Source organism: Rhinolophus hipposideros (assembly GCF_964194185.1).
Source record: "Rhinolophus hipposideros genome assembly, chromosome: 3".
Lineage (NCBI taxonomy): Eukaryota > Metazoa > Chordata > Mammalia > Chiroptera > Rhinolophidae > Rhinolophus > Rhinolophus hipposideros.
In genome coordinates this window covers 87,089,340-87,113,160 of record NC_138049.1, presented here as the reverse complement: position 1 = coordinate 87,113,160, position 23,821 = coordinate 87,089,340, and the positions used below count along the sequence as shown (strand labels likewise).

Here is a 23,821-nt window from a genome sequence, read left to right as displayed (position 1 = left end):
GGCCACTGAGGCCTGCCTCTTGGAAGGGACCCAGCCATAGGGAGGGGCCACTTCAGTCTCCACCTGTGCCCTTCCCAAGGCCATGTGGTATGAGCTACAAAGTGATCCACAGATATCTTCCAACTGTGCTGGATGAGGAAGGGCCTGGGAGAGGCTAAGCTTTGAACCAACGCCAACTGCCAGTAGTGTTGGCTTGGGGCTGCTTAGCAAGGGGTACAGGGAATGCCGAGAATGCTGCTTGTTTGGGGTTTGTGAATCATTGAGAGAATTTAGGAAAGTCCACAGCTTGAGCCAAGACAGCCTGCTTGTATGGGAAAGTCACTGGATGCAGATTGGTGGGCCTACAAATTGGGTGAGGCAGGGTCTCAGTGAATCACCATAGTGGGGTAAATGGTGTTAGCCAGGTTGATAAAGACTTAGATATGTCACCTGCCTGCACCTGTGGGCTAAGTGGGGGAAGGGCTCAACAAAGAAACAATGGCTTCTGTCAGCACTTCTGCCTGGGAGAAAGGTGCCCCTCTAGCTCTCGCCCTGAGGCCAGACAATTCAGCCCTCCCTGTAAGTCCCTGATACCTTTCAAGCTGCTGCCCCAGTGCTGGAGCTCAGAGGAAGTGAGTCTGTCAGTCAGTCTATGTGCGGCCCCTTTACAAGGATCGCCTGGGATTCTGCCATCCTCCATCTCACTCAGCTACAATCTTTGTTTGTTTTCACAGCCATTAGTTGTGGGTATTCTCTTCCTGTCACTGGAACCCTGGACTGGGGAGCATGGTGTAGGGCTAGGACCCCTCACTCCTCAGAGGGGACTTCCACAGCTGAGATAGCCCTCCTGATTTTTAATCGCCATATGTGGGTTTGGTACCAGCCTGTTTCACACCTTCTTCCCTCCTACCAGCCTTGAGGTGGCTTCTTCTGTATATCCTTAGTTGTAGGACTTCTGTTCAGCTAGACTTTAGGTGATTCTTAATAATGGTTGTTCTTTAGTTTAGTTGTAATTTTGATGTGGTCATGAGAGATGCAAGGACAGCATTTACCTACTCCACCATTTTCCACTGCAACAGTTTTAGTTAAAAATTAAGAATTTGCTAATTTGAAAGGGATGTGTGGTAGGAGGCAGGCTGGATAGCATTTTTATTGAGGCAAAGATGATTTTTAAAGCTCTTGTAAAGTAACATGCTGACTTCTCATAATTTATTGACACACTTGTGTTTTATAAGCATAGAGAAAATAAATCACCATCAGTTTGTACCCGGTGTAGAGGGACACATTAAGGAAAAATAAGCTCCTTGTATTTTACAACATTCAGCTGCCGCCTGCCCCTTCCTCACTGAGTGGTATCTTAGATCTTTTTCCTTAGAAGCAGAGCCTGAGGCAGGGGTTCAGCCTTTTGTGATTTATTGAGGATGTGCTCTTTGAAAAGCATCCTGTAGAGGAGGAAATGAGTAAGTCCTAATTGGGAAAGAAAGAACAGCCTAATTCGCAAGGAGGGGACTCCGGAGCATAAATTGCAAAGTTATCTCCCATTGAGGCAAAGGAGCTGAACTTTGATAGACCTTATCAGCCAATCATTGACTCTGGGCCACAATGTGGGGAAAGGGTCAAGTAACTGAACTTTAGGGTATTTATCTCAGCTAAAGGCATTGGTCTGTGGAAGGAGGCTGTTGTGGGCCCTGAAATATAATGAAAACCCTGATAGCAGCATTTACCTTTGCAAATTGAGTCATATAATTATACATATATATATATATGTATATCTATATGTTACATATATATTTATATTTATATATCTAACCTTATTTTAAAGCTATTGCTTTTTAAAAAATGTCTTTTCTACAAATTTGAATTTGATTTACATGAAATTTCCATTATTCAATAGTTCTTGACCTGCAAAAACATTAATTTTATCTGTTTAAAATTCATGAACCTAATTGTTTGTCTCATTGCTTTATTTTGTTATCCTTTTATACACTCCATTAAACAAAAGCCATATGTGCCACCATGTGGTATTTACATAGTCAAGGAGTCTCTTACTTTGAAACTTTGGGCAACATTTTCCTGTGTTGCCTTATCTTGTTTAAAATGAACATTGTTTTACTCCTTTTACTAAAATATGCATGTAAAATTCTTTTAGATTGCTAATTTTGTTGCAATTTACCCTTGTGTGACTGATTGAAGTACAACTCAGACATTTCATTTACAGCCATCAACTAATGATACTCATTTACCCTCATATAAACCATATGTTCCACATGTTCTGTGAATCAAATAGTAATCTGTTTTGTGAAAGAAAGATATGACTGTGGGGTTGCACTCTTTCTCAGGTTATTTAAAAATATTTATTTAGCTTCCACTGGGCACTGAACACACCTCTTTAACACATAAAACATTCAAATGAAGTGTAAGGCCATTTCTTGCTCTCAAAGTTTTATAGCTCAACCATTGGAAAATCTTAAAACTTTGAGACTGTATTATTGGGGATATATGTTTATTATGGTCCTATCTTCTTCATCTTTGAATTTTTTTTTTTACCAGTATATAATTTTTGTGATACATCACTTGACGTCTGTTAACTCGCCTGGGTTCTGAGATATGTTTCTTGTAAGTTGGGATAACTGGTTGCAAATTAGTTTGAAAGGGACTAAGGCAGGGCAGGAATTGAAAAATATTTATGAGGTTAAGAGTCTTAATATGGAGTATTTATTTTCCATTATATGTCATATTGGAATAAAATGGCTAGCACACCTTATATTCTATAGAAGAGAAAGTATGGGGAGAAAACAATTCCACCAACATTGTTTTTGTGAAGAAAGAGACATTTGGTTTATGATTATACTAGAGTTAGTATGAAATTGAAAATGATGTTTTGTCTGTTGTTCTAAGCAGTTAATTGCATCCTTAAAAGATAGCAGAAAGAAAGAGAACAACAAATAGGCTTTCTTGTCAATTCCAATTTCAGTTTCCAGAATTTATTTTGAGGTCTAAAATGATGCTGAAATATGGAGTCTTGCTCCATTTTCATTACAACCTGGGAACTGCAGTGAAAATAGTGAGTGTTGAAGTTAATCTCTTTGGGGAAGTGTTTTTCTAGTTGAGAAAGAAGCAACTCTAGATGAAAAATGTGAGTAACGCAGGGATGTGATACTTGTTTTCAAAACAGACTGAGCACACAGTGGATGGAAACAAGTAATTTCATTATGCTGTCACTTAGACAGTGATCTTTGGAAGAGGGAATTCTAACATGTCCCAAGTCTGTGCCTTCTAGGATAGAAGAGGAAAGGCCAAGAATAGTGTAATTTGGGAATTTTCAGCCATATCTTAACAGACCTTTTACAAAGATCAGAGCAGAAAATTCTTGTTTTCTTCCTGGTATTAGACAAGTATTTGACACACTGCCCCTTAGACTCCCATGTAATGATGTTAATGACCAGCAGTTAACAGTAAGTTTTCTGTGGGTTTAAAAGATGATTAACCTGTACCAAATGCCAACTAAGTATATGATAATACTCAGGGAATACACAAAGTAATGTTGTAAAACGTAATAGTGTTTATAAAAGTTCATACAAGCAGCAAGTATCACAGCTAAGAACTGATATTTAGGAAGCCAGTTAAGATTTTACGAAGAGTTCATTTTTACTATTGCTGTAAGCTCTGCATCTGCCTCAGCTGTGGCTGAGGACAAGAGACTTTAAAAAGGAAGGTGTTTTATTTTTTTTCTAATACAGCATCATTTATCAACCAACAGATTTTTGCTTAAGCATCACAAATTCATTGAATTACTAAGTAGAAGAAGAACTAGAACTCATCTAGTTAGGGCCCAGATTTTAAATAAATGGAAACAGGTCTAGAGACAAAGTGACTTTCCCCGGCTCACGTAGGGAGTTAGTGGTATAAGTGAACTCATAAACCTTTGGGCATCACCAAAAAGAGATGCTGTACGTTTAAATTCTAAAAACAAATATTTAAGCTACTGATGTTGTTTGTTTGTTTGTTTGTTTGTTCTTAATATTTCAGGCTAATGCAGATGAAATCTTTAAGACATATGGATAGGAGTAGCTTGTCTCTATCATTTAAAACAGACTTTTTCCTCATTGCTCATATCATGAACAGCCCTCATTAAGGAAAAACTCAGAGCACTACTCACGTTTTGGCCCAAGGCATAGCATAGTCAGCAATGAAATAAGTCAACTGGAGTTTGGTGCACAAGTGCTGGGATATGATGGGCCCTGACCTCCAGCAGCTTGCAATGTTTTTGGAGAATGAGATAAACTCATATTTAACAGCCTTCATTCATTTAATGAGCATTGTCAAGGCTTACTCCTTTGCTTCCTAAGTGAAGTTTATGCATGCAAAACACCTGCACAGTAATCCTCCAGACTCAGTTCTTGACATTCTCACACTCATTTTGCCCATTCATTCCAGATTTCCTCCCTATCTTCCACTCAGCCTAGCTGTAATTTCTTTTCAACTACTAATTTCATATGTACTCTCCAGACCGTTTATCACTATTAGGCGATTTATCCTTTATATTTCAGCCTATGGGGACAGATTCCGTCATCCTTCTAGACTAAGACAGATTTATCTGTTACAAACATAGCACTCCGATCTTTCACTTCAGAACACATTATTTTGTGTGTATAATCAGATATTCCTGATTATATATAACTAATATCTCTCTCCCACTACCCTGGTCTCCAAGGACAGGGACAATGTCTGTTTGCTCACTGTTACATTGCTAACGTCTAGCAAAGTGCTTAGGATATTTGCAGGCATTTAATAAAACAGATGTATGCTAAATTATTTAGTTATACAACTGCAGTACACCTTAATTGATTAGGACATTTTGAATATAATTAAATTCAGTTGTGACTAGATAAATACCTGAGAAACATCCATTGCCTCAGTTCGTACAAAAGCACTGGCTATGGCCTCACGACTCCACTATAGTAATATTAGTATCAGTTGAGAGCCCCTTAGAAATGCAGACTCTCAGGCCCCTCTTTCTCCAGACCTTTTGTGTCAGAACCTGAAATTTAGAAGATTCCCTGTGTGCTTCCTATGCACTGATACATATTGTAAATCAGGGATGAAAAACTCAAAATATTTTGTTAGGCCAGATCCCTTAAATGAGTGAAGTAAGGCAGATACACAGAGGGTGCCAAAAAAATGTATACACATTTTAAGAGACATTGTCTATGCTCAAGCAGTAGTTTACCGTAATTAGAAGCGTCTGGACCCTGGTGGTAACCACTAGGAACACCTTTTGTAATTGCACAAGTCAGATGCGATTTGTAGTCATCTTTTGTTATTGGTATATATTGAGTATTACAATTAATACAGTTTTTTCCTTTCTTAAAATGTGTACACATTTTTTGACACCCTCTGTTTATGTTTATAAGCATGATAATAGGCCGCCTCTGACACTTCACTTCCTCTTAGAGTAGTGGGGCTGTGTTGAGCTGGAGCTCATCAGCTTCATCTGAAAGGGGCAGGCTGCTGCACAGATCGAAATGGTTGCAGGTCTAGTGTTGGAAGACTTTTGAGCAGTTCAAGAGAAAGAAACACAAACCTGCAAGAAGAATCTGTGAACTCCAACACTGACTATGAAATTCAATTGGAAAGCAGAAAAATTGTTGAGGGTCAAAGAGAGCACACATGTGTGAGAGTTCTAGTTCAAAGGTCTCCAGCTTACAAAGTTTCATATAAACGAGGAGACTTGTAGGAATGTAGAAAACACTTTCTCATTGTTCCCTAATACAGACTTCTTTAGTTCTACACGTCAGAAAACCCTCTTTGTTTTCTCTAGCTATTTCATTCATTCTTTCTTTCATTAATTTATTCATTCAGTACTTATTTAGTGTCTGCTCTGTGCTAAAGAGGCCCCATGCCGGGTGCAGAAGACTAAAGATGAGTAACATATCATCCACATGACTTCCCATGGCTGACAGTCTCATAATGACAATCTTATACTATTATGAAACACAGTATTTATATAGGTATCGCTACAGTAAATTGTCAGTTCTCTTGAGAGATGTTCTTAAGAAAGTTTCACTCTATCTTGAGTAGTTCACAAATCTAGGTGGGGAGACAGAAGTAGAAGGTACAGCTTACATAGGCAAATAGAGTAAAGTACGTTTACAAGAGGATGTGATTCAGAAAAAAAAGAAAAAATCCCAAAGAAGTGAATTCTGAATAGCATGTGTAGCACCTCTGGCAATTTAAAAATGTTCACATTTCTTGCAACACTTCCTCAGCTTCCTAATTTCTGGCAGACAAGAAAACCTACTTCATCTTCTTGTAGGTGAGAGAGTTGTTTCATAAAAGATAGAGCTTTGAGTTCCATTTCTCAGGTAAATTAAAGAATTAAGTGATTTAAGCACATTTTGCATATTTTTCCCTTTTTTGTTTCTACCCTGTTTCCCCCAAAATAAGACCTAGCCACACAATCAGCTCTAATGTGTTTTGGAACAAAAATTAATATAAGCCAGGGTCTTAAGTAGGACCCGGTTTTATAGTAAAATAAGACCAGATGTTTTATTATTATGTTATATTATATTATGTTATGTTGTGTTGTGTTGTGTTATGTTATGTTATGTTATATATTATATTATGTTATGTTATATTATGTTACATTACATTATATTACATTAAAGACCTGGTCTTATAGTAAAATAAGGCCAGGTCTTATATTAATATTTGCTCCAGAAGATGCATTAGAGCTGATTGTCTGGCTAGGTTTTATTTTCGGGGAAACAGGATAGTTACAGGGTTCTCGTTTTTCTAGTTGGTTTGAGGGAATTTTATGTGTCTGTGTCAGACAAGTTTGTGTTACCTTTGGAGAAGCAGTGACATTTATGAGAAAGCCCTACACTGGTAACAAACATTTCAAGAGGCTTTATATTACTTTGGTGGCAGCTGTAATCAAGAGTATAATAAAACCAACTGAACATTTTATTCAAATACCTCAATGTTGATGATTCCGCAATGGTGAGTGAGCAAAGGTCTAATTAGTCTGTTACAAACATCTGGCTCTGAAGTCTCCATCCAGGATAAGAGTACGTTTTGTTTCATTTCATCTGAGCTTTCCCTTTCATTGATCCTTCTATGTTGAATAATTATCTGATAATAAAATTTTAACTTTTCATTTTATTTTTTGGATGCAAAATAGTCATTTGCTCTCCAGAACACTTACCACCAAGTAAACAGGCTTGGAGGAGTCTCTCTGTCCTTCAGTATTCACTTACTCTGTCTATATAGATAACAGGTCAATCACCAATATAGAATTTATTGTTTTATGTTTGTTATTTGCATTCTGACTGTAATAGGATTTTCATACCATGTTTTACTTTTCTCCCCACTTAACATCTCTAGCCCTCGTGCATTATAAAATCTTTGCATTCAACAGAGATATCAACAGTCAGCATTATTTCTGTCCAACATTTCCCAATTTGTCTTCCTTAATCAACAAAATATCAACGGGTCTACAGGATGTTTCTTCTTTCATTCTAGGGAGTAGGGGGGCCTAGAGTCACCCAGAAAAACTTGAGTCTATTCTATTCTCTAAGGCAATGCTTTAAACCTTCATTACTCTCTTTCTCTCTCTCTCTCTCTCTCTCTCTCTCTCTCTCTCTGATTACTTAAATATCCTCCAATGCCCTCCCCCATCCATATTTTGCACTTCAGCCACAGTAACTTTTTTGAAATGAATGACTGACCACACATAGCCTTTTCTTAGAGTACCTCAATGGCTTCTCACTGCCTAGAGAATGAAGCCCAGACTCCTTATCTGACATATAAACTCCATTGTATTGTGTCTTGTGCATGCCCTTTTAGAGTTAGACCATCCCTTCCTGGCCTGCTTCTGATCTCTGACAGGGACACTCTTGCCTTTATTTTAGTATGTGCCTTTTCCTTTTGCAGAATGGTACACATTTCTCCCTTCCCCTGTCTCCCGCTGGAATCTCCTGAGTATCTTCTCAGCATGTTGCCACTTCACAGTTGCTTTGAAAGCACAGTCTCTGGAGACTGTCACCCTGGATTCCAGTCATGGTTCTGCCACTTACTAGGTCTGGACCTTGAATAAGTTATTCTGCCTTTCAATTTTAGTTTCTCATCTGTAAAACAGGGTAAAAGTAGTGCTTACCTTACCAGGGTGTTGTGAAAACTAAATAAACAAATATGTATAATTTATCATGTGAGTACATACTAAATGATTATGACTAAATCCATGAACAAAATCACATTTTATTTAACATTTTTTGGTCAGCTTGAGGATAATAAAAGGCAAACCTATTATGACAAAAGATCTTAAGTAGAAAAAAGCATTCCAAAGCCAAATATAAATGAATTGGGGATTACCAATTAATTAGAATCAATCATTTTCTGTTCATTTTTGTTGATTAGGATAATTAACACATAGCTTTTGAAATTCAAGATTAAAATGAAATAGACTTAAATGAATGAATACCTATCTATATTGAAAAGAAGGAATGGAACGTAAAAGTACATATCACATAATTACTCAATTGCTTTTCCAGTCCCAGTAAATATTTTACTGGGAGTGTTCCTACATCTTCAAATTTCAGAATATTTGTCTTATTCTATTTTAGGAGACTAGCATAATGGGAAACCTGAAAACTTGCCAGAACAGAGGGAAGTCTGAGGAAATGTGAGGTTGACCTCCCCAACAGCCGGTGTTGGCGTCCTCCTGGGCCACATCCCTAAGTTTCTGGGATCCTCTGAATTGCCCTGGAGGATCAGGAGCTAGTCACCGTTCTGCGATTTATTGATCAATTCAGGACATTATTAAGAGTAAAAGGGAGCCAGTCATTTCCATAGCCCTGATTTGTTCAGGACAATAGCAGAAACAGGGAATGTTCATGGCAAATCAGGTATTTTGGTTGCCCTAAAGTTGGAATGAGGACAGACAGTGGAAAAAGGGGATATAGAGATTTATTACAAATGATTGTTCTCCCTTCTCTTTGTTTGTGTGTGTGTGTGTGTGTGTGTTCCTCATTCTATCTCTTTTTCTTGCATATCTATGACTTTTTTCCATCTCAACAAGTTGAAGCGTATGTGTAGTACTCAGAAAAGTACTACATGCAATAATTAAAATTCTTATATAAGCAAAAGAAACTCCCTTTTATTAAAGAGTCACTGTGTTGTAAACTACATTATAATAACATCATCTGATAAGATTGCAATGTTTATGAAGTCCCTGTATATTGAGATTATTATTGTTTGCAGTAATGCACAATGCTTTACATTCCAAGTAAGCATTTACTATCTATAGATAAAGCTGCATTAACTGTGGGTCTGAACATGATTTATCTCTTTTGCTTTGGAACATTTCAATTTTAGGCTTATTGTGGGAGTTGAAAGAAATATAACTTTGTTTCCCCTTTATGATATCTGTCCATGTGGTTTAATAATTCATTCATTCAATAAACATTTAATAACTATCTTGGCTATATGCTAAACACTGTTGTCTTGGCTATATGCTAAGCACTGTTAGAATTTATGTGGAACAGAAAAATAAATAAGATGTGGTCCTATGCTCAAAGTATTCACCATCTGCCAATTTTTTTTTTCTATGTTAAGAATATCTTCCTTTGTTTTGAATAACAATCAAATTTTAATGTTTACACTTGGTAGAATCTACTATGAACAGTAATAGTATACTTATGTAATTGTTTGACTATCTATTCAAATGAAATTTAAATATTTATTTCTCCTCACTTCTACCCCTCATCACATCCTGGGCATCTTTTCTATGAAGCTGAGTCATCCAATGGTGGCTATTCCTGAACATGAAACTCTTGATTCCAAAGAGGTAAATGTAAGATACAGCTGGAGATCTAATTATCCATTTCCATGAGCTATTAAGTCGTAGAAATAAGCCTCCCTCCCTCTCTCTCTCTCTCTCTCTCTCTCTCTCTCTCTATATATATATATATATATATATATGAATAAGATTTTGTTTTGTTTTTTTAAATAATTAATTAACTGGCCCACTCTGTTGTTCAGAAACCTCTGATAGTTAAATAAGTAAATTTTTGCTGCTTCTTAATGTGGAAGGTGATACCAGAGGTTCCCAGGTGTGTAGCCCCTTGATCACAAACTAATTCCTTCCTTCCTGTTTTGTCTTTGTGATTTCCTCTTTGGATTCACTGTGACACCACTGTTTCCTTTATCTAGAGGGTCAGTGGATCCCATAATACTTATGGTGTCTCTTCTGAGTCAGAGGTCTCAGTATCTCACAGTATCTCAGTTTCTTGTTCCCCAAGTGAATTTTGCATATGGTAGGTAGTATACAGGCAGAAACATGCCAGCTCAAACATAGCCTCTACATTTCCTGCAAATGGTTAGCCACTTTCACATTTTGAGGTGATAGACTGTCTATCTCTCTCTCTCTCTCTTTCTTTATGTAGTCTTTATAATTTTTAAAATTATATATATAATTTATATACATTTATATGTAATTATATATAATTGTGTATAATTATAATTATATATATATTTGTGTATAATTATAATTATATATATATATATATATTTATGTATAATTATATAATATATATAATTAAAATTTTTTTTAAAATTTTATAAATACTATACCAGAGAGACAGAAAAAAATGTGTAAAGAAAGTTTTAATTTTATGTTAATCAAGAGCTAGGATAATCGAGCAATGTTTTTTTCTTCTACATCCTCTCAGGCAAAGTGGCAAGTATAAAAAAAGTGATTTATTTTAAAGGGCTTACCTTTAAGAAAGGAATAAGTATGCTCACTCATTCATTTCAGATACTATCATAAGCAAGGCGTGCTCAATTTTGCAGCCTTCAAGTTTAGGGAAGACAAAAACAAAAACAAAAAACATAGTACAAAAGAAGTAAGAATAAGAAAATTCCAAATAAAAACTGAATATTTTCCTCCACTTTTCATAAACTGACATCCCTATTTGCAAATTTTAAAATCTTTTATTATATAAAACCAATGTGCCTCTGTGCTATAACATTAGTTATTAAAAATATAAAAGTCATGTTAAGAATAGATGTGGATTTATGTCCTTGACCACCTCTCTGATTTTTTAAAGATATGATTATTCTTTCCGTGAGTATAAACATATGGAAGACTTTTGATACATGTAGCTAAATTGCATTCCTGAAAATTTGTAGCATTTCACCCTATCAGGAGCCTGTTGGAATACCTGTTTACAAGTATAGTTGCCATATTGAGATTTATTATAATTGCCAATTTATTGAGAGCTTACTGTATGTTATAAAGTGTTGTGCACTTTATATGCGTTATTTTACTTAATCTTTACAAAACATTGTAAGTTAAGTCCTATTATTATTTCCATCTCACAGATGAGGAAACTGAGGCTGAGGGACATCAGTATATTGCCTAAAGCCAAATAGTTGGAACGTGTCTGCACAATCAGGAATCCAGATGTGACTGCCTGAATCCTGGGCTCTTAAGCATTCTGCTGTACCCTGTCTAGCTCTCTGTCTTCATCTAAATCTCTGTCTATATTATCTAAATCTATTTCTCCTTTAAAATCATATTTTAAAATATTTGAAATTTAAAGGGGGAAATTATCTTTCATTTTATTTGCATTTTAAAGATTCTGTATTTTCTGTTATTTTTGTCTATTTTGCTTTTGCATTAAGTTATGCATTTATCTACTGGTATATGGTAATATTTTTCTTACTGAGTTGTAAACTCCCTTTATATATTAAGGATATTAACTCTTTGTCAAATGTAGTAGCCCTTTCAGTGTGATGGTGGCAAATTATGTAATAGTGAAAAATTTGACAAATATGTATGTCCAAAAATAGGACAATGGTTGAATAAATTTCGTGATTTTGGGGTGAATATATAATAATCAAATGTTCTGTTTCTTTCAAATGTAATTTTGGCTCAAGTTCACATAGGCTATCTTTACATATTAAGAATGTTTCTATACAATAATTGAATATCAGTTGATTATGTAAATAACAAAAGCATCCAGTTCAGATAATAAATGCTGAATTAAGAACTTCTGAATGTTGGGTTATGCTGAAAGACTATGTTGCGAAAAGAGCAGGGTAGATGTAGTATTGTAATATTTGCAAACTTTTTTGCACCAATTATCACAACCTTAAAGACAAAACAAAATAAGCTAGTGAATAAGATTACCAAAAAAAGTTTCAACCTCATGTTTGGAATATATGAAAAATACCATAAAAGAAACTTAAGTTTGAAGTTTAGCCATTGTGAGAGACAGTGAGTTACTATTAGTATTAAAAAAAACTTGTAAATAATTAAGCAAAAGGACATTTTCTGCTTCTGCTGTGCTGTGTTTTACTTCTTACAACATTGGCATGTTTTGGAACAATTCAGCAAATTTTACAATTCCTTATGATATGTGGTCAACTGTAACAGTGACCCATATATTTTCCCTCTCTTTGTTATTTATCTGTAAAGCACCAACTAAGAAAACTATCTGTTTTTATACAGCAATTCTGGTCTTATAATTATATGTCCTAAGGGGTAAAACATTGCAGTTAACCAACCCAGTGCAAATAAACGATTATGGAAGGACCCTTGATCAGATCTCAGAATTTACCTCTTACGTAGTTATTCTGTCATTTCCTAAAAATAGCAATCTGTCTTTCTTACTATCAGACTCCCATTTCTTGTATTTGATTATGCTATTTGTAGATACTAGTTTTTAAAATTAACTTGGTAATTTATTTAAAACCAGATTTATTTGATTTGTTCATTGTTTTCATAAATCACATATTTTATACAGTACATTTAAAAGAAGTAACTCAAAACAACAGTTCTACTTATCATTTAGTTCAGTGGTTCTCAAATCTTTCTGAACATTAGAATCTTCTGGGATTTTTTAAGAGCTCCAGGAGCAGGGTTCCACTCCAGGCAGGTTAAATCAAGAATCTCTGGACACGGGCAAAGACATTGCTGTTTTAAAACTTCTCTGAGTGATTCAAATGTACAACAAAAATTGAGATCCTCAAATTATAGCTTCTTCATTGGCAGTCTAAGAAAGCCAGTCACATGTTTTTTGATTTTGGAAACAAAAATTTGAAAGTAAAAACAGGAGAATCATAATAAATTTCATATCAGGGAATGCTTTGAATTAATAAAACTTTGGGTCACATATTCCTGTCTAATGTCATACAAGTTTGACATGGCTTTAACCTGTGGTAGATTAATTTTGAGAAATCTATTCTATGTTGAAATTCACTGTAATTTTTTTGGTAAAACTTAATTTGCCTGTGTCTTTTTTTTTCTTTTTTTCTTTTCCTTTCACACGTGATTTGGAAAATTGGCTATGGTGGGGCATAGCATTTGATGCTATTTGTTCTGGGGGCTAGTAAATTCCAAAGGACGTTTTATTTAGCATTTTATATAGCATTTAAAAAAAAAATACTTGGCCATTGATGGACCCCCATAGGAGCAGATCAGATCCCTAAATAATTGATTTGACTATTGTGATCAATTTTCAAAGAAGTTCACTTTCATGAATTTCAATTATTCACACCAGTATAGTAATCTCCAAGAAGGTGAATATGTAACACCATCTAATTTTGAGCAAACTCCCTGCCTGAGATAAATGATTTCTGAGTAGAGTTACTTAGAAGAAATTAAATTCAAGTAGCAATAATTATTTCTGATTGTATTCATCATGTCTTGCGAATTCAGCAACTCTTTGATCCACAACCTCTCTATAACCCATTTCTCTTTCTACAGGTTTATTATGAAAGTCAGACTGGGGAATGAGATACAAACAGACCCGCCACTCTTCACATCACCTACTACATGCAAACCTAGGCCTATTTTATTTTTAACTTGAGGGTCAACTGATTTCCAAAAACATGATTAGATGCATTTGATTCTGACCTTTCAGATCTGTTTTTTATTAACACAACTTGAGAGCTAATCATTCACTAGCTGCCCATAAAACACATACCTGGCAAATTCTTCTCCTGTTTTCTTGCTCCTTCTTTTTGCAGATTTTTGATGAACATTTAAGCATTGGCAAGATAACAATTCTGCTACGGTGTTTCCCTGAAAATAAGACCTAGCCAGACAAATCAGCTCTAATGTGTCTTTTGGAGCAAAAATTAATATAAGACCTGGTATTATATTATATTATATTATATTATATTATATTATATTATATTATATTATTATATTATACGTGGTATTATATTATACCTGGTATTATATTATATTATACCTGGTATTATATTACACCTGGTATTATATTATATTATATTGTATTGTACTGTACTATACTATACTATATTATATTATATAGACCTGGTCTTACATTATAGTAAAATAAGACCGGGTCTTATATTAATTTTTGCTCCAAAAAACTCATTAGAGTTATTTGTCTGGCTAGGTCTTATTTTCGGGGAAATACGGTAGCAAGGTGACTAAGACTGATTTACTGCTTGGTGTATATAAGCTTTTTGTGTTTATTTTATATTGAAATCCAGAACCTCCATTGATGTCTAAAGTTCTAATTTTATGGGATGAGCATCTCATTCCTCTATCTTCATTCTGCAGATAAGGACGTAGACAAGAGAAAATAAGTGACTTGTTCTTGGAAGTCACTCTTATTTTCTGGTTTGATTCCAGGATAAAAATGAAGTTATTGAGAACAATAGCCTAACTCTATTCCCTTCAGGCAATTTCACATAAATATTATTTCTCTAAATCAAGCTTTGATAAATCTCAGATTGGGTTTTACCAACCTTGAGACTTCAAGGTTGGAGTTTTAGGCTAGAACTTGGAATCTGGATATTGCTAACTGCTAATTAAAAGAAGATTCATATGTTTTGACAGACAACTGGCCAGAAAGCCAGGGTAGATTTGTCTCACAAAGACACCTTATATGAGCAGCTGAATGGATAGCCACCTTGCCTAAGCATAGAGGTAGGCAAAAAAATAACAAAAGAAAGGACATCCTGCTGCCAGATTTGGCAGCAGTGGACCCCATCAAAATGACTTTCCTGTTATAAGCCCCAGCTTATGTTGGGGGAATGTAATAATAAAAAAAAAAAAGTCATTTTGTTAACCCAGAAGTCCTCTTCACAAATGCAACAGAGAAAGAAAATCATTTTGTTATTGAATAAGCATTGAACCAGAATGTGATATGCATCACAGACAATCACTAAGAGATTGCAAAGTCAGGAATAAATCTTACCCTTCATATAGCCAAGCATCTAGTACAACTCATATACATATATGTTCTCAAGATAAACAATAATTCAATTCATCCTCAAGTAAGAGGACTCCACAATCCCATTTTTAACACGTAGTTTATCCTAAATCACCTGGTAATGGAGGTGACCACCTGTGTCAGTTAACTGCCTTTATACAAAGGAAAAATAAACTTCTCATATCTTTATGACAGGAGGTAGTTTTACAACTTGGAGTCAGGTATCAGCTAAAGTTAGGCTTCTTACCCTCCCTCAGAAACCAGGAGATAGATGTGCTATCTCACTTGGATGTTTACTTAGTTCTCAAGTCCTTGAGAAAGACTTTTCCTGGGTCTTAAAGCTGACAAAACATCCTTCAACTTTTCAAAAGGACTTTACATACGTTTCAAAGAACAGAGAATGTCCTTACAGTGACAAGTTTTCTAAAGTAAATGTTCTAAGAAAGGAGGGTGGAAAATCTCTTTCCTTATTTTTACCAGGAGGATTAAGCCTCTTGTTTATAATTTCCATTTGTCCCTATCTTAGGTTGACAAGGGCACAACTGAAATCTGAGCGTCTTATTCTGAAGTAGCCAATGAAAAGAAACATGTCTCACTTATTCTTCTTTTCTCAGACTCAGTTGGATCTAATATAGGAGAGGTGGGGGGTTGACAATTTTGGGGTCTCTTCTTCTCAGCCATCTTGGTAGATTAATGTTGGCTTTTCTACTGTACAGAGTCAGGCATGTTAAAGCTGAGCAGAAGTCACTTACATTCTTCTGTGTGGTGGTTTTTCTTACATTCTTCTGTGTGCTGGTTTTTCTAGATAAACAAACAGAATAAAATCCGGGTAAATAACTATTTGGAGCTCAGGTCATCCAGTTATTAATGTTTTTGACCCCAGATTCAATGTTGTGCTCTCTAGAGTCCATGACACCTGCATTCTCTATTGGGCTACCTTTGCAGAGCCTTAATAACTGAACTTCATATTTATAGTTTCTAGCTTATGGATAATATATTCTGATACTATGTCTTGGATTTTTACACCAAAGTTAGTGGTTATGCAAATGTCCAAAATACATTTAAAATCTTTCAGAAATAAAATGAATATGCAACAATTTATAATATACATATTTTCTGAAAATTACTGTTAGTTCTGCATACTTGAAATCTGGTTTCATATTTACAAGAACACATATGTAGATCATTTTGCTTTTATTTATTTGGCAGAGAAGAGTATGGATGGATGGTTTTGTTTTGAAAGGGAATGAAAAATCAGTGTACACAGCACATTCTTTAATAAAAATTCTTTTTGTGACATTGGCTTCAAGTTTCACAGTACTATATCACTTATTACCCAGAGTAAATGCTAAATAAAAATAGTTTTGGAATTTGACTCCCTTCAAAATTATGATTTTCTACATGTCACAAGATTTTTCTTTTTTTAATGTTTTCTTGTATCCAAAATAAGTAAGTTGTTCCGCTGATAATATGATACAACACTGAGCCTTGACTGCCACAGTGCTAGTCTAACAAAAAGTATTTTATTAATGATTTTCATCTTCCTTAAATGTCAACCTTTGTTTTTCTCAAGTTGTTTAGCTCTTTATTGAGATTGAGATTGGCACAGGAACATTAAAAACTTCCCAAAATGTCTATGATCACGACTCTATCTGTCATAGCATAATGCATCATTTCAAACCAGCTGCTGAGCTGTGGTGCCAAATATTCCTTTGATCTGCCAGTGTGTTCAGGAAGGCTGAGAAATAGTGCAGAGTTAGCCAGCATGGTGTCAGAGGACCAACTACCGACAACTCTGCCATCTGATTTAACTATTTATATAATTATAAAATCTTATAGTTGAAAGAGAATCTAGAGAGTTCAGTATTTTGTTTAATATTATAATCCTGTCTACAAATATTTCCTTATTTATCTTCTGTTTAAAGTCTTCTGGTGACAAGCCAGACAAGATATATGGTTCAGTATGGCTAGGATAAACTGAGGACTACAAGAACAACAAAAAATATGAAAGCATAGGGTTTAATTTCCAATATGGTGCTTTTGAGGATGATATTTAATCTTTTTGAGCCTCAATATCAATAACATGAGATTAAAGGATTTTGGTGAAGATCTGCATTAATGCATGTAATGTATTTAGCATATGAAATGCGTAGCACTTAATAAGTGTTAGCTAAACCATGAGGATTTCTTTAAATCTCTTCTACTACTGGCCACCAAGTGTTGGGACTTTCAGGAAAATCTAAATAAATCATAGTTTTTATTTGTTAGAAATAAAAAGAGGAGACATAATTTAGTCATTTCTTCCATTCATTCTAAAGCTTCAGAGAATCCCAGATGATGAAAGGTACAACTCACTTATATCATGACTGTTTATTTTCTATGGCCAGAAGAAATCAGTGCAGTAATGGCGCTACCCCTGTGTATTAGCAACTCTTTCCCTTACTCCTCCTGCTAGTCTAACAAACGCAGTTTTTCCTAAATGATGCAGGATATATCCATGTTTCACCATCCTGCTTAGTCACTTGGCCATGCCAGACCTGGGTTTCCTATGTGCTTTCCTTACTCCTTGCATATGGCCCGTGTTCCTCTTGAGGCCAGCTCTAAGCCATGGCTGACTTAGAACACTACTTCTTGACGCTACGAAGGCATAGCAGGGAGAGTTGCCTACAGAAGAGAAACTGATCTCTTGTATTCTCTACAATCCGTTTCGGAATGTTCCATTGTCAGCCATAACTTGGCACCTGGAAATATAAAGTTAAGGTCATTTCTTTTCATTGGTGTCACTCTGTCATGTTTTATCAGAGTAATGTTTTAGAACAAAATTTCTCTTCTGGCCTCATCTTTGATGCTTTCTCTTATAATTTTTGTCTTGAAATCTATGCTCTACTAATACGCATCTCCATTCAGTTACATTTATCTTATCTGTTCCAGACAGTCAAACCCTATCACATAGAAACACATAGAGATTGGATGGATAAATAAATTATTAGAATCACTCCCTTACTACATAACTACATTATAAAGCCAATGAAATCAATATATGAAAAAAAGGCAAGAGGTTCATTTCCTGCCCGTCTTTTGTAATGTTCCATTTTGCAAAAACAGGAACTTAATTCAATCCCAGTTCACTTTATCTCCTGGTTTTAGAGTTTACATTTCAGGGAATGATGCAGTCAATGTTAAAAGACAGGGAAGGCAGAAGCCAAGGGATGAAAGGTGAGGGGTGAGGATGGAATGTGGCAGTGCTGTTTCCTAAGGCTGCCCCATCCTTCAAAGCTGTGGTAACACTTTGCAGGAGGCCAGAGCTCTGCTGAGCTCTTAAGAGATTAGAGTCTGATTTGAAGCAAAGCTGGTGTCTTTATTATGCCATTAATTGTGTAATAAGAAAATAGCTACTAAGGGGGAAAAAACAGAAAAAATTTTCCTACTTATGATCCTTTTTTAAAATATGAGGTGCTATGCCCAAATGTTAATGTATAAATTTTTGGGTGTATTTTTTTAAGTTTACTTATTTCCATCACCTGACTACTACTTTCTCTTATTTTGCAGCAATGAAGTTGGAGCAGAAGCCAAAACCCAGGCTGTGCTAAAGTTTTTGGAATGCGGTTGCTAATTTGCTAGATTTCATTCTCCCCCCACCCCCCAGAGTATGAGGGTTCCCTTTAGCAGTGCAGCAGTGGAACTAAAAAAAACTTTCTTGCAAGCATATAACATCTCGATACTCTCATAACACTCAGCATAGGAGAAATTTACCTCCAGCTTCTTGCACCACTGTTAGCGCCTTTAATACCTTCTGTTAAGCTGACAGCAGTACTAACATGCCCCTATACTTATCAGCCAAATAAAGAAGAATCATAGGTAAATAGAAGATGGCTGTGACCATTTTTCAACACCAGTTTTATTTAATGCATACATTACTTACTGAATCAGGTTTTATTCCCCTTTGGCTTTTTTTTTTTTCCACATGTGAAGAAAGGGAACAAATTTTACAAAAATGAGTCTTTGCCTGCTTTCAGGAGATGCTAATATCGAGGGGTTCATTTGGGAGGTCCTAGATACCAGAGCGTTAGTATTTCACATGACACACCCTGTTTTCCTGTGCTGTTGGGGTTCTGTGCTGCCGTACAGACTATGTATCAGGGACAGGCCAGTTACATTGAGTGTTGTGTCATTGGAATGTCCTAACATGACTTTCTTCCTCTCTCTGTTGCCACATGATTCTTGTGGGGACTACTTCAGAGTCAGTTTGTCCTCATGATATTGGGAGCAACAAAGACATAGAGCAAACCCTCACTGTGATGACAATCCGGGGAGCCCACTTTCCAGCACACCCATTTCCCACTTATTGGCCATATTTGTTTTTTTCCAGTCATCATCCCAGTAGTCTGTCCTAGTCTTCTATAAATGGTTTTCTTCTGCAGCCTTCTGCCCAAGTAGGAAGCCTAGGATGAGACACACTAAGGAAGAACCCATGGCAATTCGCATAGTGAGCTCCGGGTAGTAGAGGAATCTTAGTGAATGCTGATTCCCTTACCCCTTGCACATAACCCATGTTCCTCTTGAAGTCAGCTGTGTCTGAGCCATAGCTCCCTCAGACCACTGCTTCACCACCCCATCATCCCACCCAGAGCAAAGCAAAGAGAGTTGCCTACAGAAGAGTAACCGGCCTTTATTCTTCGCCCACCATTTTGGATTGCTTCATGGTCAGTCATCATGGCACCTAGAAATATAAAATTGTTATCTCAATTAGTGGGTGAGGAGCAATGAAACCTTAGCAGAGTTCTCTGCTCATCTCTCCTCCTCCAAATAAAAACTACTCCATCAACCTGCTAAATTATGTGAGGCGTCACTTTAGATTATTGGTAATAATCTCTAGTATTCGCTGTGCTCTTATCACATGCCAGACACCACACCAGTGCTTCACATGAATTTAATTTAACCTTCACAATGAGTCTGTGATGTAGATAATATTATTATTCATATTTTATGTTTATAAGTATAGGCTCCAAAGGTTAAATCAATCTAGTAAGTGATACAGGCAGAATTCAAATCTAGACAATCAGATTCTAAGACCAAGACTTTTATTCAATCCATTCATTCATTCATTCATTTTTTGACTTTGAGTATAAAAGTTTGAGTTGATCACACTCCCCAGTGAAGACTGCTATTAAAAGTTTGGGTAAGACCCCTCTCCTGTGTACTTGTTGATTAGATGATTGATTGGATGATTTTTATAATAATTTCTATCTTCCCTTCCCCTTCTGTAGGCACACATTTTTGTGATTTTAATGTATATTCTTTACTCATCTATATTTAAATGTAAGTAACGTTATTATTTACATTCCAGTTCTTTTCTTTCTTTTTTTTTTCACTCAGCACTATAATTTTTAAGCTCTATCACATTGCTCTGCAAATGACTAGTAGATTGTTTCCTCACTTCCACACGGTGTACCTCCATCACATTTTACCAACCCACCCTCCCCAAGGGTGATCTTTCAGGCTGCTTCCCTTTACCAGGAATGGTTGTGATATACGTCCTTGCATTTGCCCCCATGTGGACCTTGGTGAGAATTTCTCTGGAATATATACTCAGGATTAGAATTGTTTAATCACAAATATGCATGTACTTAATTTGACTAAATCCTCCCAAATTGCTTGTCTCTAGAATGTAGGTACCCATTTTTATTTCCATTAGCAATGCATTAGACACTTATATCTTTACATTCCTCTCTACATTTGTAGGTCTGGGCTTTGAAACACTAAGATATACTGTCATTAAAGACAACTTTTAGGATGGGAAGTTTGTTTAAACGTGGTGTCCTATTCCTACTAAGTTTTCCAATTATCGGCGACTTTTCTACCCTTTAACTAATTGTAGTTGCTAGTCAGGTATTATTGTCTTCATTTTATTGATGAAAACTTGAACCTGAAGGGTAATTTGACTAAGGACACCACATCGTTATTGATAAACCTAAATCTTTTGATTTTCCTACTGTTATTTCTACTAAAACAAGCTGCATCTAAGCTATTTGTTCAGTTTCTCAGCAAAGATCAGAGTCTTAAAAGCATGAATTCAAGAGGGGCAAGTGTTGCTTGTGGGGAGAACATGGAGAACTGGCAGCTTTTCTGGTTGGTGGTACTAGCATTCAGGGCCCTAAGGAGCTTAGCAACACCAGGGAGGTGAGGAGGAAGCCGGTAGGAACAGGTTGTATGGATTAGACAGACATTGGGGTTGTGTCTTTTTTTGCATTCCCTGGGAAGAAGATTCTGAGACAAGGATTAACAGTTTATTTGGGAGGTGATTACAAAGAACACTGGTGAGGAAGTGAAGAAGTGAGCTAGGGAAGAAAAGGCACCAATAAAGAATCCATTATAAAGCCAGTTATAGCAACAAGCAACTGGATCTCATCCCACTGGGGAGTTCTAGGACGCAACATTGAACATGTCTCAGAGTTAATTCCACTTAGAGGAAAGGAAACTAGGGTAGTTATTCTAAAGCTTGACTATCAACCTTTACATGGTAGTGACTTTTCTCTTCATAAAGCATTTTTTTTTTCATTATGAATACCCACACTGGACTCATTATTTTCACTTGAGAAAACTGATGTGTTTATTAAATATTGTTCTTTATTGTCTCTGAAATAAAGTTCAGGAAGCCAGAGTTAATTGAAAGCTTAAGTAATAAGGCAATGTTTTCAGAATTTTATTTATTGGACAAGCAGAAGTTTCTGCAGTTAGTAATGGGAACAAGAATGCTTCTTTAACTAGGCTGCCATAGATTTCCATGTTTGAAACAGCCTTTATCTATTAAAAATTAAATCAACTGTGTGAGAGGATAACTTCATTTGTAAGAAGGATTGTTTTGCTTGGTCCAACTCTGGAGGCCTTGGAGTAATCAAATAGTAATTAGGAAATACTACTGAATATATTTTAAAATATATATTACATTTTCAGGACTTTCCACATATGTATGTGGCATGTTGTAAAATTAAACCTTATGTTCATGTCATGTTTTAGAACGTTCTCTATTTGACTAGAACTCATTTTTTCTTTATTTATACTTTAATGGATATATTTTAATTTCTTCTTATAAATTTTAATTCTAATGTATTTATTTGTAATTTTTTACTATCACTTAAGCACCTGAGTCCAAATTTTCCTTAACTAGAAAATCTGGGAATAAATTCAAAAATTGAAACTACACAATAGACAGAGTACTAAATAGTATAAAAATAAAACAGAACAAAAAAAGACTAAATTATCCAGGTGTCCACAGATGGTGACTCAGAATTACTGAACAGAATCTCAAAGTAAAAACAGAAGATTCAAGTACAAAGAAAAAAAGAAACCCCTCTGCAATATTTAGCTAAGAGCGTGCTTTATAAAAGTGCTAATAGACAGGCAAAAATTGGGATATAATGTGAATGGAACTGCAAAATATTTCTCACAAGCCTTGGGAGGCATTCTCAAATAAATTTAAACTGAATTAAATCATTCAAGGGAGTAGGGCTTCCAACAATTTTGTCAACTCTATATTGGGTCACAGTTCAGTCCTTTCTTTTGCTTTTTTTTTTCCAACACTAGTTTAGGTAAAAATTGTGGAGAAATTAAAAATAGCAGCATTTTTTTTTTTCCTGACAAACAGGTATAGTACGCATGAAATTTTTTACTTGAGTATTTAGGATTAGATAAGGAAGTAGATTTTGAACAATATGTGGTAGGCCATCCTCTGACTTTTTAAAAATTGTTTTGCAGTTATAAAAATATTAGATAGGTTCACCAGAATTTGGGAAAGTATACCACCAAGAACTCAAGTTTTTGTTAATTATTACATTCTAGGTTAGTGATCCTAGGAAGAAAGTTTCTTTTCCAGCATTTCTTTTTGCACAAAACTAATGACATTTTCCTAAGAGAAAGAAAACTAAAATATGTATGTTTTCCTCTGAGTTTCTGATCCTACCACTAATCATAGATTTTACTTACAGCAAAGAATTGAATCTCTAAACAGAAATGTATTGAACTGCTACAGTGATTTTTGTTTAAGGGCCTACCCTGAACTAGAATGATCTGAATTTTTAGAGTATCACATTTTCAGTGTTTCTAAAAATAAAAGTTGAAAATCACAATTCCATTTATCTCTTTGCCAACAAAATCTCCCCCAAATTTAACTTTATCATGTTGATAAAACAATGAAAATGTATGTGAAATCAATCATTTTAAAGCTACATTTAGCTCAGAGCAGGAAATTTTTTTATTATTACAGTGCATTTTAAATTATTTATCTTTAATTATTTTTAATGTTTTAAACTTGTCTAGATAATGATTTCATCTTTAACAAGCGTACACATACAATATACATGCACATAGTTACTCCTAAGGTTGTATTTATTGCAGAACTAAATGTTGAGATGCCGTGCTCATGTAGGAAAGAAAATGGAGTAGTCTTTAGTAAAATCTTTCAAGATAAATGGGTTGTGACTTCTTAGGTACTTATCAGTCTGCCTTGATGAGGCTCAGTGTTTTCATTGCAAAATATATGTCAGGCTAAATTTTTCTTCTCTCATTTTCCTCCCAATTAAAATAATTATGTA

The 23,821-nt window shown here is 35.4% G+C and overlaps 1 protein-coding gene across 50 annotated transcripts in view; it reads left to right on the top strand.

Annotated features, from left to right (window-relative positions):
• Nucleotides 1-22,449, top strand: part of MLIP (muscular LMNA interacting protein) — a 240,828-nt gene extending 218,379 nt beyond the window's left edge. For 22 of the 50 annotated variants that reach the window (XM_081045032.1, XM_081045030.1, XM_081045027.1 and 19 more), the window contains 2 exons: nt 9,773-9,826; nt 18,780-20,428. In XM_081045032.1, coding sequence (XP_080901158.1) covers nt 9,773-9,826; nt 18,780-18,785 — 60 coding nt within the window. In that variant the 3' untranslated portion in view covers nt 18,786-20,428. Of the gene's footprint in view, nt 1-9,772; nt 9,827-11,361; nt 13,418-18,779 lie in introns of those variants that run through there. The other 28 variants (XM_081045025.1, XM_081045047.1, XM_081045051.1 and 25 more) reach the window with 5 other exon arrangements.
• The last annotated feature ends 1,372 nt before the right edge of the window (nt 22,450-23,821 follow it).